The 18,467-nt window shown below is 42.3% G+C and overlaps 1 protein-coding gene across 1 annotated transcript in view; it reads right to left on the reverse strand.

Moving 5' to 3' along the window:
• The window catches only part of myom3 (myomesin 3), a 362,966-nt gene that overhangs the window by 47,311 nt on the left and 297,188 nt on the right, over window positions 1-18,467 (reverse strand). Inside the window, exons 20-21 of the mRNA XM_034174111.1 lie at window positions 10,148-10,329; window positions 2,284-2,398 (exon numbers count right to left, since the gene is read on the reverse strand). Of these exons, the coding sequence (XP_034030002.1) occupies window positions 2,284-2,398; window positions 10,148-10,329 (297 nt within the window). The remainder of the gene's footprint in view (window positions 1-2,283; window positions 2,399-10,147; window positions 10,330-18,467) is intronic.

The following is an 18,467-nucleotide window of genomic DNA, read 5'->3' on the forward strand; positions in this document are numbered from 1 at the left end:
TGGTGCTCTGCTGCCGCGTCTGGATTTCCCCATGCTTGTTTACCTCTGCTTCTGTGGTGTCTGGTTGGTTGCGCGCGCCGCATACAAGTAGTTGCCATACTCAAAAGACCAAGATTCCTTGCGGATAGGACATGCACAGAACACAAAATAATGTTCCTTTCTATGGGGATATTCCGATGCGCGTTTATATGACTTGACATTCGGGTTAGAAAAGGAGTAACCCAGGGGTCATATTCGGGTTTTTAAAAACCGGAATATGAGCATATTCGGGTTTTTGCGGGTGTTTACATGGCCATTCGCAACCGCGTTATTGCTAATATTCCGGTTATGAAAGGGTTATTGGCTGCATGTAAACGTAGTGACTGATTCACTGATGCTTTTTAAAAGTAGTTATTTTGTCAAGTACTGTACATCATATTATTATTTGAAAAATGTTTGGATGTACTCTTTGTCTGTCTGATTGTTCCCAGACCTCTCCCACATTATTTCAACAGTTTCCACCAAACTTATTTTGTGGATGATGGTCAACCCCAGAGTTTCTGTTGTGGTGTTAGTTTTGGCAAAGGTAGCTTGGGTCAAAGGACAAAATTCATATTTTTCCATCGGATGTCCACCAACCTTAGCACCTTTATGTGGGTGGATTCTGAAACTGCCCATGTAAGATCATATTTATCAGAGGTCTGTCATTAGGGTCAAGGTCACTGTGATCAAACATCAACATTTAAAATTTTCACTCGGGTGGGATGATTAAGCCAAACCTCGAGCACTTTATTGAAGTTGGATATTCTGCTGCCCCACCCATAACCACTGCAGACTGCTCTGCTCATTATCCACAATATTCTGGTTAATTTTCACAGCCAAATATGTGTACAGCTCTGGCTTTGTTTGTGCAGGCTGTCCTCTACAACAAGTAGAGGAATGCTCTGGAGAGTCGTTTTCAACATTAAATAATTAACACCTTTTTAATGGACTTTAGGGCCCCTTCACACATCACATGATTGAAGCCAACTAGTCCACGGAGGAGGAATGCATGCCACTCCTGAAAAATCTGAGCCGCCTCAAATGCCTCGTACAGCTGTCGCCACAACTATTCATGTACACCAGTGGCCAAAAGACAGCGAGTGCCCTGCGAGTGCCCATTTGACCCCCTCTCGGCAGGTGTTGGCCAAATTCCAGGTGCCACACACGAACATCCAACACCACTCGCAGGACACTTAGAAAAGGCAGGGCTATTTGCGCTAACCGGTACGAGAGTAGAGCACAGATGACCACATTAGAGCTGTATGTGAAAATTGTCTAAGTGCCCCACGAGAGTGCCGTTTCCAAGAAACACATATGTCAAGCAAGTATGCTCCCCCCAACACATGTGGCCTGCGTGTGTGGTGCGCCTTCCCCATTTTTCTTTCGAAAAAGAAAAATGATCTGACAAAGGCTACAGGCCGAAATGTTATCTTAATACTATTTTGACATTTGTATTTATATTTGCATTTTTGCTTTTTTCTTCCTTTTAGAAGAAGTCTCTTTCTGCTCTGCACCAAATTCTCACGGTCTGTGACACACAGAACCTGAATTATAAAAATAACTGTCAATGCAGGTATGTACTGATAAAAAACCTAAAAGGATTTTTTTTCACCCTGGCATAGGGTTGTGTACAATTTTGGAGGCATGGTGTACAGTAGCGCAGTGTTGTGTAGACTTGCATGGAGCACTGCGTCTGTGCTCTACGCTGACAGTCCGCGAAAACAACATGCTTAATTTTTTGCGTCCATTTGTGTCCCCCTTTGTGTCCCTCAGCATATTGCCACTTAGGGCTGCATAAGCTTGGCGTAGTCGTATGCAGCATTACACAACTCTACGTTGGCCCGGTGTGAAAGGGGCTTTCATGTGTGGTAGCTTAATGCTCAACAGCAGACAAAATAACTAAAATATAATTGAATAAACTTGCCTCTTATTCCACTCCTGGCAATAAGAAATGCAGCCAATTTCTTAAATATTGTGCAAAATCTGACTTGTTCCTCTGACTCCACTTTTCTGGACAAAGTCCTCTGATGTTGTACCTAGAATCTGCTGAAGCCAGTCTTCATGTACAGGAATTACGGTTCCTAATGCTCCTATTACCAAGCCTGATGTAGAGTGACTAAAAGTTGGATTTGAAGTTGTATGTAACCTTATGGCCTCAATTACAAATGTCTTGGCTATCCTCTAAGTTTCACTGTTAGACATAAAAGAAAAAGACATTTCAAGGCTCTTTTATTTTTCATATCTGGAGAATTGTTGGCTGACCTGGATCAGTCTGAGTTCTGATGGGCTCAGAGGGCAGGGACGCACAGCCTGGTCCAGCCTTGTTGACAGCAGACACACGGAGACGGTAGGTTTGGCCTGCCTGCAGACCTGTCACCTGTGTTATAAGAAATACAGCAAATCTTTTCAGCAAAAGTACTTTAAATGTTTGTTTGATTTTAAACTGATGTTAAAGTATATTTGTACTTCTCATTATTAATTTTTGATCTACTCTCTGAGTTTCTGCCTGGTTATTAGTACATGAACAAGTCTCCTGGATAGGTGGTCTTCAATGGCGGGTGATGGCACAGAGTCTTCTGTCTGGGTGACTGCAGCCAACATTTGCATTGCTGTGGACCACGGATGGGCTGTTGTCACTCTTAGAACTAAATGGTCAGTTCCTGGATGGTTTCTATATGAAAGATGGAGAAGCTTAAAGGATGTGTTTGCTAACTGCATAGGAACTGGCACCTAACATCAACAGGCATGAAGTCTATACAATAACTTTATATCTGAGGAACTTGGTTGCTCAGTGATGGTGTGTTTTGTGGACAAAATGGGGGTCTTGTTTTTTTGGAGTGGGCTTTTTGAACTCTCCTGCCTTGGTGACTGGTCTTGCATTGTAATCGACATGGATTCACTGACTTACTTCTTCTAATTTCAGCTGCTCCTGTTAGTTTAATTCAGTTTAATTCTGTTTATTTATACTCAACAAAAATATAAACGCAACACTTTTGCTTTTGCTCCCATTTTGTATGAGATGAACTCAAAGATCTAAAACTTTTTCCACATACACAATATCACCATTTCCCTCAAATATTGTTCACAAACCAGTCGAAATCTGTGATAGTGAGCACTTCTCCTTTGCTGAGATAATCCATCCCACCTCACAGGTGTGCCATACCAAGATGCTGATTAGACACCATGATTAGTGCACAGGTGTGCCTTAGACTGCCCACAATAAAAGGCCACTCTGAAAGGTGCAGTTTTATCACACAGCACAATGCCACAGATGTCGCAAGATTTGAGGGAGCGTGCAATTGGCATGCTGACAGTAGGAATGTCAACCAGAGCTGTTGCTCGTGTATTGAATGTTCATGTCTCTACCATAAGCCGTCTCCAAAGGCGTTTCAGAGAAATTGGCAGTACATCCAACCAGCCTCACAACCGCAGACCACGTGTAACCACACCAGCCCAGGACCTCCACATCCAGCATGTTCACCTCCAAGATCGTCTGAGACCAGCCACTCGGACAGCTGCTGGAACAATCGGTTTGCATAACCAAAGAATTTCTGCACAAACTGTCAGAAATCGTCTCAGGGAAGCTCATCTGCATGCTCGTCGTCCTCATCGGGGTCTCGACCTGACTCCAGTTCGTCGTCGTAACCGACTTGAGTAGGCAAATGCTCACATTCGCTGGGGTTTGGCACGTTGGAGAGGTGTTCTCTTCACGGATGATGCGAAGGAGATGTGTTGCACTGCATGAGGCAAATGGTGGTCACACCAGATACTGACTGGTGCCCCCCCCCCCCCCAATAAAACAAAACTGCACCTTTCAGAGTGGCCTTTTATTGTGGGCAGTCTAAGGCACACCTGTGCACTAATCATTGTGTCTAATCAGCATCTTGGTATGGCACACCTGTGAGGTGGGATGGATTATCTCAGCAAAGGAGAAGTGCTCACTATCACAGATTTAGACTGGTTTGTGCACAGTATTTGAGGGAAATGGTGATATTGTGTATGTGGAAAAAGTTTTAGATCTTTGAGTTCATCTCATACAAAATGGGAGCAAAACCAAAAGTGTTGCGTTTATATTTTTGTTGAGTGTATATAGCAACAAATCACAATATAAGTCATTCCAAGATGCTTCACAAGGTTAAGGTCTAATCTTAAGAATCCCACTGAACAAGCACATAGGCAACAATGAACAGGAGAAACTCCCTCTGGCATTTTTTTTGAGGAATTAATCTTAAGCAGACCAGACTCAGAGGGCTGACCCATTGCTTTGGTCATACTATAACAACGATAAAGATCAAATTTAAAAAGTACAACAAACAATTGTCAAATGTGCAAAACAAAAATAGAAAAACGTCTGTGTGTTAAAGAGTCATCAGGACATCCTAACCCACAGTTAGTGGTCCCCATTAGGGGTCGCCATGGCAGATCAACCATTTACATCCTACCCTGTCCTCTGTATCTTATTCTGTCACATCAGCCCGCTGCATGCCCTCCCTCACCACATGCAGAAACCTCGTCTTAGCCTCTCTCTTCTCCTCATACCTCGTGGCTCCATGCTCAGCATCTTATTCCCTATATACCCTGCCCCCAAAACCATCTTACTTGTGCTGTCCCTCTGATATGTTCATTCCTAATCCTGTTCATCCTTGTCACTCATAAAGAAAACTGTGACATATTTAGCTCTACCATCTCCAAATCTACCTCCTGTCTTTTTGTTAGCGCCACTGTCTCAAAGCCACAGGACATAGCAAGTCTAACTACAGACTTGTAAACTTTCCCTTTTACGCTTGCAGATATGCATATGCTTCTGTCAGAAATCAGTCATGTCAACTTTTGCCACCCACTTCACTCTGCCTGCGCACTGTTCTTTATCTCTCTAACACACTCTCCATTACTTTGAACAACTCACCTCCATGATTTAAACTCATCTACTTTCACCACCTCTATGCCTTGTAACTTCACTATTCCACTGGGCTCCTCCTCATTCACACACACACACACACACACACACACACACACACACACACACACACACACACACACACACACACACACACACACACACACACACACACACACACACACACACACACACACACACACACACACACACACACACACACTTGCTCTTGCTCCTACTGACTTTCATTCCCCTTCTCTCCAGAGCATATCTTCACCTTTCCAGGCTGGTCTCAATCTACTCTCTACTTTCATTACAGATGACAGTCATCTGCAAACATCATAGTCCATGCAAATGCCTGTCTAATCTTATCCATCAACCTGTCTATCATGACTGCAAACAAGAAAGGGCTGATAGCTGATCCCTGGTGTAATCCCATCTCCAACTTGAATGCATCTGTCATTCCTACTATGCATCTCACCACTGTTACGCTGTCCTTCTACATATCCTCCACCACCCTCACAGAGTACGTCCGGAAAGTATTCACAGCGCTTTACTTTTTCCACATTTTGTTTTGTTACAGCCTTATTCCAGAATGAATGGAACTCATTTATTTCCTCAGAATTCTACACACAATACCCCATAATGACAATGTTTTGAGATTTTTGCAAATTTATTACAAATAATAAATAATAATAAAAATAAACTAAGAAATCAAATGCACATAAGTATTCATAGGCTTTAGCGTGAAGCTCAAAATTGAACTCCGATGCATCCTATTTCCACTGATCAACCTTGAGATGTTCCTACAGCTTAATTGGAGTCCACCTAGGGTAAATTAAGCTGATTGGATATGATTTGGAAAGGCACACACCTGTTTACATATAAGGTCCAACAGTTGACAGTGCATGTTAGAGCATGAACCAAGCATGAAGTCAAAGGAATTGTCAGTAGACCTCCTTGACAGGATTGCCTCAAAGAACAGATCTGGGGAAGGGTACAGAAACATTTCTATTGCCTTGAAGTTCCCAAAGAGTACAGCGACCTCCATCATACATAAATGGAAGAAGTTTGGATCCACCAAGACTCTTCCTAGAGCTGTCCACCCACCTAAACTGAGCAAAGGTTCTCCCCTAAGAGGAGAACCTTCCAGAAGGACAACCATATCTGCAGCAATCCACCAGTCAGGCCTCTATGGTAAAGTGGCCAGACAGAAGCCACTCCTTTGTAAAAGGCACATGGCAGCCCACCTGGATTTTGCCAAAAGGCACCTGAAGGACTCTTAGACCTTGAGAAACAAAATTCTCTGGTCTGATGAGAAAAAAGATTGAACTCTTTGGTGTGAATGCCAAGTGTCATGTTTGGAGAAAACCAGGCACCATCACTACAGTGAAGCATGGTGGTGGCAGCATCATGCTGTGGGGATGTTTTTCAGCAGCAGGAACTGGGAGACTAGTCAGGACTGAGGGAAAGATGAATGCAGCAATGTACAGAGACATCCTGGTTGAAAACCTGCTCCAGAGCACTCTTGACATCAGACTGGAGCAATGGGTCATCTTTCAGCAGGACAGTGACCATAAGCACACAGCCAAGATATCAAAGGAGTGGCTTCAGGATAACTCTGTTAATGTCCTTCAGTGGCCCAGCCAGAGCCCAGACTTGAATCTGACTTAACATCTCTGGAGAGATCTGAAAATGGCTGCGCACTGATGCTCCCCATCCAACCTGATGGAGCTTGAGAGTTTCTGCAAAGATAAATCGGCAAAACTGCCCAAACATAGGTGTGCCAAGCTTGTGCCATCATATTCGAGAAGAGTTGAGGCTGTAATTAAATGGACTGCATTTTTATAGAGCTTTTCCATCTGCATCAGACGCTCAAAGCGCTTTACAAATAATGCCTCACATTCACCCCGATGTCAGGGTGCTGCCATTCAAGGTGCTCATACACACCGGGAGCAATAGGGGACCTTGCCCAAGGGCCCTTAGTGATTTTCCAGTCAGGCTAGGATTTGATCCAAGGATCTTCTGGTCTCAAGCACAATGCCTTAACCACTAGACCACCACCCCAAATTAATTTACTGTATTTTGGAATAAGGCTGTTACATAACAAAATGTGGAAAGACTGAAGTGCTGTGAATACTTTCTGGATGCACAGTACTTCTGTGCCACTCCAAACGTCCTCATACAATACCACAACTCTTCTCTGGCCACCCTGTCATAAACTTTCTCTAAATCCACAAACACCTAATGTAACTCCTTCTGGCCTTCTCCATCAGTACTCTCAGGGCAAACAATGCATCTGTAGTGCTCTTTTTCAGCATAAAACCATATTCCTGCTTGCAGATCTTCACCTCTTTTCCAAGCCTAGCTTTTACTACTCTTTCCTATAACTTCATGTTGTGGCTAAAGAACTTGATGCATATGCAGTTCTGCACATCATGCTTATTCTAAAAAAAATCAAACCAGTACACTTCTCCACTCCTCAGGCATCCTCTGACTTTCCAAGTTTTAATTAAAGAATCTAGTTAAAAACTCCACTGCCATCTCTCCAAAACATGTCTATGCATCCACTGGAATGTCATCTTGACCACCTGTCTTTCCACTGTTCATCCTCACAAGAGTTGTCCTCATTTCATCCTTACTACTCTCTCCATGTAATCCACCTTTCTTTCACTCTCATTTCCTTACTTTGCCAACTTTTCAAAAAATTTTCTTGACCTTGTCAATACACTCTCCTCGCTTGTCAGCACATTCCCTTCTGCATCCTTTATCATCCTCACCTTCTGCACATTCTTTCCAGCTTGGTCCATTTGTCTGGCAAATTGGTACAAGTCCTTATTTTTTACAGCTTGCTATATGCCTATGCCATTTCTTTTGTTGCCTTCCGCTACATATCCTTTTTTATCCTGTCTACTCTCATCATCTCTCCAACTAGCCTAGTTCTTTTTGCCAACTTCTTTTTATTCATACTTTCCTTTAAAAACCCAAATTATCAACATTTTCACCAGTATATATGATTTTAATTCAATTTTCATTTTCTTAAAAAAAAGCGCTTTACTCAAATTACACCCTTAATTTCAAATTCTGGCCTCACAGTTTCTTTTAAAGAAAACATACATTTTGCACATAACGTGTTTTTTTATAGAACATTTGAATATATTAGGTGTGTTTTCCTAAATGCTATTACACACTTGGTGCAAAATGAATATATACAGTACTTTTTCCTTCTAAACATCTGTTAAATGTTATCAGTAACACACAACATAACCATCTTCTGGCATTTGCTTATCATCATAACAAGTGTGCCCCCCTACTCAGAGAGTTGAGTAGGGGGGCAAAGCTCTTGATTTACCGATCGATCTACGTTCCGACCCTCACCTATGGTCATGAGATTTGGCTCATGACTGAAAGAACGAGATCGCGAGTACAAGCGGCCGAGATGAGTTTCCTTCGCAGGGTGGCTGGGCCCTCCCTTAGAGATAGGGTGAGGAGCTCGGTCACTCGGGAGGAGCTCGGAGTCGAGCCGCTGCTCCTCCACGTCGAAAGGAGCCAGCTGAAGTGGCTTGGGCATCTTTTCCAAATACCTCCTGGACGCCTTGCTGGAGAGGTGTTCCGGGCACGTCCCATCAGGAGGAGGGCCCGGGGAAGACCCAGGAGACTCTGGAGGGACTACGTCTCAGCTGGTTTGGGAACACCTCGGGGTTCCCCCGGAGGAGCTGGGGGAGGTGTGTGTGTGTGTGTGGATCAGGAGGTCTGGGCGGCTTTGCTTGAGCTGCTGCCCCTGCGGCCCGACTCCGGATAAAGCGGAAGAAAATGGATGGATGGAAGTTTGTTATTAGCACGTCATTTGCCTTGGGTGAATTACACTACAACATGTGTTGGTTTTTTCTCTGTTTTGCTTTGTTAGGATGGTCATAACAGATCATCACCTCACTGGGCTGGGTCTGCCGCACATTTCTTCCTGTTATCAAAAAAATGCTGATGGAGTTTTCCTAACAAGTCTTTTCAGTGTGCTTGTGCATAGTAGGTGGTGGGTAGGTCTAGACCTCATCATGTACAGCACTATGAGGTAATTTATGTTATTATTTGGCACTGTATGAATTGACTTGAACTGAATCTTTATTGATGGAAAAGCAATGTATTACGACCAACTGTGCAACAAGCTTTAAAAAACCTCAATACTACGTCTCTTCTTGTACAGCAAGTAGACGTGAGTTTGATTCCTGGTCACATTACCTAACAGTTCCTTGGAGAAGAGACTTCATCTGCAATGTCTCTGTAATGCCAACTGTAAATGGGTTCAAGCCTTGGTTGGGGATGTAACATGGATCAGACTGGCATCCTGTCCAGGCGGAGTTATAGATTCTCATCAACTTCAAGCTTGGGAATCCAGGCATAAGCACCAGTACTAGTGGACCTCAGGGTCTATATAGGACTTCATTGCCTCAGTCCACCCAGCAGTTAATGGGTTCAAGCCTTGGCTGGGATTGTAACATGGGTCAGATTGGATCCTGTCCATGTAAAGTTGTAGACTCTCATGCGTCAAACTCAGGAATCCAGGCATAAACACCAGCACTGGTGGGCCTCAGGGTCTACATAGGACTAACTGCTTCAGTCCTCTTTTCTACAGGTGCCATAACCTTTTGTTTTAATGACTTGCACTTTTTGCTTTTTGCTTTAAGATGTACATTGCATTGCATTTTTGGGTAGATCCACAAAAAGGGTGCACATCCAAGAAATGTAAGACTTTCATTTTATCTTTCTTGTTGCAAGATGTTGGATTTTGAGCTTTGTATTGGGGTTATGCTCCAATGACTGCATTTCCAGTTATGTTTCTAGTTCTGTTTCTTTTGTATATTTCTGCAGCAGCCATGGCCACAGTTACGGGACCAATTATATACCAACTATCGACTACTTTAACAGGGTACCACCTTTTTACCTGTCTGACCTTTCTTCTAGAAATATGTAGTGTCCAAGGCTGAGCTGAGAAAATCCCATTGACATAAAAGGGTTATTTTCTCATACACAAGGAAGAGCCAGATTGTCACAAGTACAGTAGTACTTTGTGGGATGAGAAAGCTATCTGGAAAACATTTCCTCTAATTACAGTAGTGGTATGTGGTTTCAGAATCATTTTGACAAGCAGAGACAAAAAGAAGTATTTATACTGTGTGAAAAAGACAACAGGTGGGCCATGAGTTACGTCAACACATTTCCACCTTAACTCACCTTATAAAGCATGTCAGTGATTGGTTGGTCATTCACAGCAGTCCAATTGTCTGACTGGTCACCCTGGCTGATTTCCAACAAGTAGCCAGTGACAGGACTCTGTCCTTCATACATGGGTGCTGACCACATCAGCACCAGAGAGTCGTGCCTCACATCTCTGATCTCCACATCGTAAGGGCAACCTGAGAGAGCAGCAGGAGTCAGAAAAAAAGTGGTGGACAGCAGGACTTATGTAATACAGTAAATGAGAGAGGAAGAGCATAATTAGTGTGTATGTGCTTCTGTATATGTGTCAGACGGTTTAGTGTGGAGCAGGGGAGCTGACGAGTCATATATTTTGTTAGCAAATTATAATAAGTACATTGTAAAGTCCAGCATATTGAATTTACTTTGAAAAAATGGGAAATTAATTGCCTCACTTTCCCCAACACAACTCTTAAGTAAAAACCATGTTAAGTGAGTGCACTGCTGCATGGAAAGTAAGTAGTCCTCACTTCAATTTAGCTTACAGTAACTTGGGTTATAATTCTAAGGTGATTTGGGTAAAGAGAGTTAATCAGTTTCTCAAGTTTTTCTAAGTAAAGTTAACCAGCCTTCCCGAAAGTTTTTTTTTTTTTTTATGAGGTGGAAATGTGTGTTTCCACTGTTGAAACCCCAAACAAGAGCAGGCCAAACATAAAAAAAAAAAAAAAATACAAAAGCTGCACAACTTTAAACCACTCAGCTTCCAAACTGTGAGGCCTGAAGTGGCCAGAGGGAAGTCAAAAAAAGAAAAAAGTATCGAGTACATTCCCATGGTTTTAATAATTCTTGCACATGAAGTAAATACATAAATAATTTTGGCAGTGCATACAAGATAATCCATTCATACATCTGTATGCACCTTTGTCTGTACTAACAAAATCTATTTTGTACTCTATAAATGTTTTTATATATTCACTGTTATGTACATAAGTATGTGATGAATAAAAAACACAAATTAGTGTGTGTGTACCCACTAAATTAGTGTATAATAATGTGTCAATTCTCTGTGAGCACTCAGTTTGGCAAAGTGCACACACATTAGCATTTCAAGGGTGCAACAAAATGAGGCTTCATGACATATTTATTTCTCTCGTACTGAGGTGTACAGTGTCACTGATGTATGTCTCTGTCCTCTCACTCCCTCTGGTGTCCTTGTGGGGTACTCTCAACTGTGGATAATACATATTATTTCAAGTTTTGAGTGATTTTTCAGTGTTCTCTGTTCATTTCTAAGGGTTCTGTTTTGGTTCGTTTCTGTTTTAGTCATTTTGTGTTCACTTATTGTTTTACTTTGACATTTCTTCATTGTCTCTTTTGACCGTATTAAATATCTCTTTAGCAGTGTTAACTTTAATACCCTTGCAGTGGTATTTTACGACATATGAAAATGGATTTTCAACACATGTTCTTACAGAGGGATTGAAACTATAGCCATCCTTTAACCTTCACGCAGTTCTCATCTGCAATCCTGATGAAGCGCCAGCTGCAGGAACATGCAGCTGTGTCCGGCATGGCGGGCGCCAGGCACCCAAAGTGTTAGGACCCATAATGCAAACTCCCGGACTATGCTTGGATGTAGAAGAAATCATTGTTTTTAATTCAGTCTCAGGTTCGGTACACAGGTGATCAGTCGACAAGGCAGAAGCACAAACAGGGTCAGGTAGGTCTTGGATAAGCAGGGTTCAAAGGCACGAGCAGACACAGACATCATGGACAAGGCAAAAGGCAAAGTCAAAAATACAAAGCAGGATCCGGCTTCACAGCAAAGCAAAAACAGGACTAGATACAGAGCTGGTAAGTGTACAAGGACAACAAACGAGCAAGGGTGTGGTGGCTGGGTGGAGATTAAATAAGACAGGAGTTAATAAGGTGCAAGTGAGGAACAATCAAGAAGGGGGCATGGCTAGTGAACAAAGATACTACATTGTGCAAGACAGTGAGGGAGGACAACACAAGGTGGAGTGAAGAAAAGACAAAGATACGTGAACAGGTGCGCAGAGCGTGAGTGAAAGGAAACACAAAGCAAACAGTTAAAGTGAGAGATGAAGACATGATGGGAGGTGCAGGGCAAGAGTGCAGTGATCAGAGGGAGACTATGATAACAATGAAGCTCGGTGTGAGAACTGAAATGAGTGCAGACAAAGACAGGATGAGACAGACAGGTGTAAATTAGCGATGACAAAAATTACTGACATGAACACTTATGATCAAATAAACATGAACTGGCAATACAGACTTTAACAGGACAGAAAAGCAAACCAGAGATAAACTAGAACAGAAATGAGAACAGCAAAAATAGGCAAATGATAACTAAATGATAAACCATGAAAACACAGACTGATAGAACAAAACAAGAACGAAACTGAAACATGGCCAAAGTATAAAAGTAATAAAGAAAGAAAGTGACAAAGCAAAAATTAGGACGTAGAATAAACACATGATGAAAATAACTAATAAAACCAAGCTGGGGCAGATGAAGATATACTGATAAAGCCTAGATCAGGGCGGGGCATGACAAGCTGGCGCTTTGTCAGGATTTTTAAACTGTCAAAAAATTTGAACGAATGCCGCAGAAAACCTCAATTCGTCCGTGTTTCGTTTTGCTGTCATTCTTGATGTTTTTTATTGTTCACTTAGTTTTTGTAACGTTAGTGTTTAGTTTGACTTCGTTCGACCAGCTGAATGTTTTCATAGAGTGCAGAAACTGGTTTGTGAGCACTGCTGCTGCGTTCATGTACCATCTGAAATTACAGGGCAAAAGCAGCCTGTTTGCTTGGATTTTTTTTTTTTTTCTGGGTGGGGGGTCAGCTTCACTGGGCTCAGGCATCTTATATAGGCCAAAATTAATCTTTTATGTGGATACAATGAATTATTTTACCAAAAATAAAATGAAAACCATGCTCCTGCCACAAGCAACTGCTGAATTTGAAACAATAAAAAAGTCATGTAATTTCCGACCTTACTTGAACGCAGTGGCGGCAGCAGCAATCGCCTCCTGTGCGCTTATTATTTTTTTATTAAATGTAACAATATGAGTGTAGGAATACTGTACGAGGGCTGTCCATAAAGTATAGATCCTTTTTATTTTTTTCAAAAACTATATGGATTTCATTCATATGTTTTTACGTCAGTCATGCTTGAACCCTCGTGCGCATGCGTGAGTTTTTCCACGCCTGTCGGTGACGTCATTCGCCTGTGAGCACTCCTTGTGGGAGGAGTCGTCCAGCCCCTCGTCGGAATTCCTTTGTCTGAGAAGTTGCTGAGAGACTGGCGCTTTGTTTGATCAAATTTTTTCTAAACCTGTGAGACACATCGAAGTGGACACGGTTCGAAAAATTAAGCTGGTTTTCAGTGAAAATTTTAACGGCTGATGAGAGATTTTGAGGTGATACTGTCGCTTTAAGGACTTCCCACGGTGCGAGACGTCGCTCAGCGCTCTCAGGCGGCGTCATCAGCCTGTTTCAAGCTGAAAACCTCCACATTTCAGGCTCTATTGATCCAGGACGTCGTGAGAGAACAGAGAAGTTTCAGAAGAAGTCGGTTTCAGCATTTTATCCAGATATTCCACTGTTAAAGGAGATTTTTTTAATGAAAGACGTGCGGACGGGTCCTGTACCGGCGCGGTGCGGCGGTACAGGAAAAACACCTCCGTGTTGATAACCATTTGTAAAATCCAGGCGGCTTTTGATGGCTTTCAGTGGAGTGAGTATATGAGAAATTGTTTAACAGCTGGACATGTTCCAACTTGTCCTTAAGGCTTCCAACAGAGGTGTTTTTCCTGTGGCGGAGCATCGCGGCGGCACGTCTTTCATTAAAAAAAATCTCCTTTAACAGTGGAATATCCAGATAAAATGCTGAAACCGACTTCTTCTGAAACTTCTCTGTTCTCTCACGACGTCCTGGATCAATAGAGCCTGAAATGTGGAGGTTTTCAGCTTGAAACAGGCTGATGACGCCGCCTGAGAGCGCTGCGCGACGTCTCGCACCGTGGGAAGTCCTTAAAGCGAAAGTATCACCTCAAAATCTCTCATCAGCCGTTAAAATTTTCACTGAAAACCAGCTTAATTTTTTCGAACCATGTCCACTTCGATGTGTCTCACAGGTTTAGAAAAAATTTGATCAAACAAAGCGCCAGTCTCTCAGCAACTTCTCAGACAAAGGAATTCCGACGAGGGGCTGGACGACTCCTCCCACAAGGAGTGCTCACAGGCGAATGACGTCACCGACAGGCGTGGAAAAACTCACGTATGCGCACGAGGGTTCAAGCATGTCTGACGTAAAAACATATGAATGAAATCCATATAGTTTTTGAAAAAAATAAAAAGGACCTATACTTTATGGACAGACCTCGTACATGTGGTAACAGGTAGATGATTCAGATTAAGCTGTTCTGTAAGGCAGAATTCATGTTGTGAATCAGCTGTAGCTGGTGCAAATAACCACACATGGGAAGTTAATGCGCGGCGTTCACACAGACTGATCAGTTTACTGCTCTGATATTTTCAGTCATCTTTGCACTTATTTTTATTCTCCCTTTTGACAGTTTTCTGTTATAAATCAATACATATGGCTTAGTAAGGTAATGCAATGATACAGCAGACTTTTTTGTTTTTGTTTTATACAAATGAGGCATCTTATGAATGTTGAGCAAGCGCTTCAGTTTTTTTTTTAAATTGGAGCAAGACGGAGTGCACAGTGCATCGTCAGTCTGGACCAGACAGTGAGGATTCTGATGATGAAGGAGATGATCCCTCTATTGTTGTGGACGAGCAACCAGAGCGGGTGGATCCCCCAACGTGCACACGGATCTCCACAGTGGGTCAGATCGCGTGCTTGTGTTTGCAGCTTCTCCAGGACTCAGACACACACTGCTCCAACAGTGGCTCCAGGCGCATTTCGTTTAAAGCGTGGAGTTCAACATGAGCTTCGGTTTTGGTTTTTTCCTCTTTCGTTCCTTTCGCACTCTTGATTCGCAGGCTATTCGGTGATGGGAAAAGTCAAAAGCTCATTCAGCCACCTTTTCTTAATGATTTGTGACTTTTTTTTTACTTTTTTTGCTTTGTTCAGGAATCGTCGTATGCTGTTTAACTGGGCCATTAGGCTGTGGACCCAACCAAGAGAATTTCTGTTGAGTTAATGGATCTGCAAGAAACACTTCAAACCATTCTTGTTGTCTTTCATAAAAAAAGTCTTTAATCCTGTGTTTAATCCGGTGTTCCGGGTCAAATTGACCTGTTTTAAAGTTTGAAGATCTAGGAAAAAAAGTATTTTTTTTCAGTATGAAACTTCTTCTGCTTGCCTTAATTAGTGTAATCAACATATATTATGAAAATGGTTCATCTCACATGTGTATATTACATAGATACTGTTCGGGTCAATTTGACGCAGCAGTCAAACTGGAGGTCAGAAATGTCTATTCCAGACTTTCTGTCTTTGCAACTGTGAGACATATTTCACCCCAATCTCTCTCTCTCTCTCTCTCTCTCTCTCTCTCTCTCTCTCTCTCTCACACACACAGGTGCAGGTGTTATGACTTTTGACTGGAACGGGCATGGGTACACTGGACAGGCTGGTAGACGGGAGAGAGACAAGCTGACAGCTATTAGGACAGTGTGGGACAAGTGGGTAGAGCAACTTCCAGTACTCTATAACCCAGGCCCTAATATCACAGTGGATGAAAGGCTGGTGGCATTCAGAGGTCGCTGCCCATTTAGGCAATACATGCCTTCCAAACCAGCTAAATATGGAATAAAAATCTAGGTAGCATGTGATGCAAACACCAGCTATGCATTGAACATGCAGGTTTACACTGGAAAACCGGTTGGAGGAGCCCCAGAGAAGAATCAGGGCACAAGGGCCGTGCTTGACATGGCACAGGGTCTCAGGGGGAACAACATAACCTGTGACAATTTTTTCACAAGCTACAATTTGGGTAAGGAGCTTCTAAAGAGAAAGATCACAATGGTTGGAACTGTCCAAAAGAACAGGGCTGAACTCCCGGCTGAGCTCCTCATAATCAAGAACAGAGCCCTTGAATCTTCCATGTTTGCCTTCACAGACACCACAGCCCTGGTGTCTTACTGTCCCAAAAAGGGGAAAAATGTTGTGCTCATGAGCACTCTGCACAAAAATGCTGAAATCAGCACAAGAGAGGACCAGAAACCAAGCATGATCCTTGATTACAATGCCACCTAAGGCGGGGGGGGGGGGGGGGGGGTTGACAACTTGGACAATGTAACAGGGTCCTACAGCAACAAATGAATGACTGCGTGCTGGCCATTGGTCATCTTTTATAACATGATAGCTGTATCGGCCTACAATGCATTTGTCTTCTGGACTGAGATCTTTCCTGACTGGAATGTGTTAAAGCTGTACAAGAGGCGCATCTTTCTCAAGGAGCTGGAGACGGCGCTTGTGACACCGCACATCCAACGGAGGCACCGCCTGCCAAGGACCTCAGCCGCTGCAGCAACGGTGAGGGAGATTCAGGAGAGGACTGCAGCAAGTGCTACACCAGTATGTGAGGTAAGTAAGTGTGTGTGTGTGTGCATGTGTGTATAACTGTATTAGAGTGTGTTGTGTGTGTCTTGGTATCAGCAAAAACACACCATAGTAAAGTAATCATGGTCCACTTGTTTATAGGTTGCTGCTGAAGGAAAAAGGAAGAGGAAGAGGTGTCAGGTCTGCAGGCCATCTGACGATGTCAAGACAACATGACCTGTGCCAAATGTGCAAAATGCATTTGCACAAAGCACAGTGTGATGCCATGCCGCTCATGTGCTGTGTAGATGTACACACACACACACACACACACACACACACACACACACACACACACACACACACACACACACACACACACACACACACACATATTGCGATTGCTTGTTTGTTGTATTGATATATTGCAATTTTGTTCATTTCTGGTTCACAAACTGTGCATGTATGTAAAACAAAATTTAAATGTTAGGTTCCCAACATTATGTAAAACTACTGTTTTATATGTTGGTCTTTCAAAAGTAATAAAGTGGTAAAACATTAAAAAAAGTTTGAACATGTATTTTTTTTTATGAAAAACGAGTGAATTATCCTAATTGAACCATTACCTGTTAGAGGTAAGGAACACCATGGCACTAAATATTGATAGAATAGCTAGTAATGGAGTTAGTAATGAAATATTCACACTAGTTAGGATTTTTCTGGTTTCGGACATCTTTTGGATAATTAAACATGTACTGGGTCAAACTGACCCGGGAACACCATTGCTGTTCCTGACAAATGAACTTAACAGGAGGTTTAAAAATCTTCAAAAGTGGACCTTAACTCTGAAGGAGGGGGAGCCCTTCCATCTCATCATCCCCTATCATTATAGGAACAGAATGAAAACAGACATTATGGGGAGAAAAACTCATTTATTGATGTGGAAAGCACAAGCTGCTTGACCAGTAAGAAGGTTACTGTATATCACATGCACAATGAGAAACACACTTTTTGCATATGTGAAGTGAAGAAGAATGAAACATGTTTTCAAAATTTGCACCACTGCAAGACAAAATGTTAATAGGCGCACTGTGTTATCGCGGCATCAGCACTGAACTTAGGAAAGGGTGAGACTGGTGCACACCGCTGATGATCTGTGTGAATGAAACAGACTTTTTGTGTCTATAAAGAAAAGGAGAGTGTTAATGTCACTCACTCTATCGACACTTGTTAATAAATGCCTTAGAAATAATATTGATTCCAATTGCTCAAACAGATGGAAATACAGTTGTATGCAAAAGTTTGGGCACCCCTGATAAATTTCATGATTTTCCTTTATAAATCATTGGTTGTCTTGGATCAGAAATTTCAGTTAAATATATCATATAGCAGACAAACACAGATATTTGAGAAGTGAAATGAAGTTTCTAGTATTTACAGAAAGTGTGCAATAATTATTTAAACAAAATTAATTGATTTGAATACATTTAGCACTAATTATTGGAACACAAAAACAGGTGAATCCAATCATGAGAAAAGGTATTTAAGGTGGCCATGTACAAATGTTTCTCCTCTTTCCATCTCTTCGAATGAGTGGCAACATGGGAACCTCTAAACACCTCTCAAATGACCTGAAAACAAAGATTGTTCAACATCATGGTTTAGGGGAAGGATACAAAAAGCTATCTCAGAGATTTCAGCTGTCAGTTTCCACTGTGAGGAACATAGTGAGGAAATGGAAGACCGCAGGCACAGTACGACTTCAGGTCCGAAGTGGCAGGCCAAGAAAACTCTTAGATAAGCTGAAGCGAAGGAT

This window comes from Thalassophryne amazonica, chromosome 7 (assembly GCF_902500255.1).
Source record: "Thalassophryne amazonica chromosome 7, fThaAma1.1, whole genome shotgun sequence".
In the NCBI taxonomy this organism is placed as follows: domain Eukaryota; kingdom Metazoa; phylum Chordata; class Actinopteri; order Batrachoidiformes; family Batrachoididae; genus Thalassophryne; species Thalassophryne amazonica.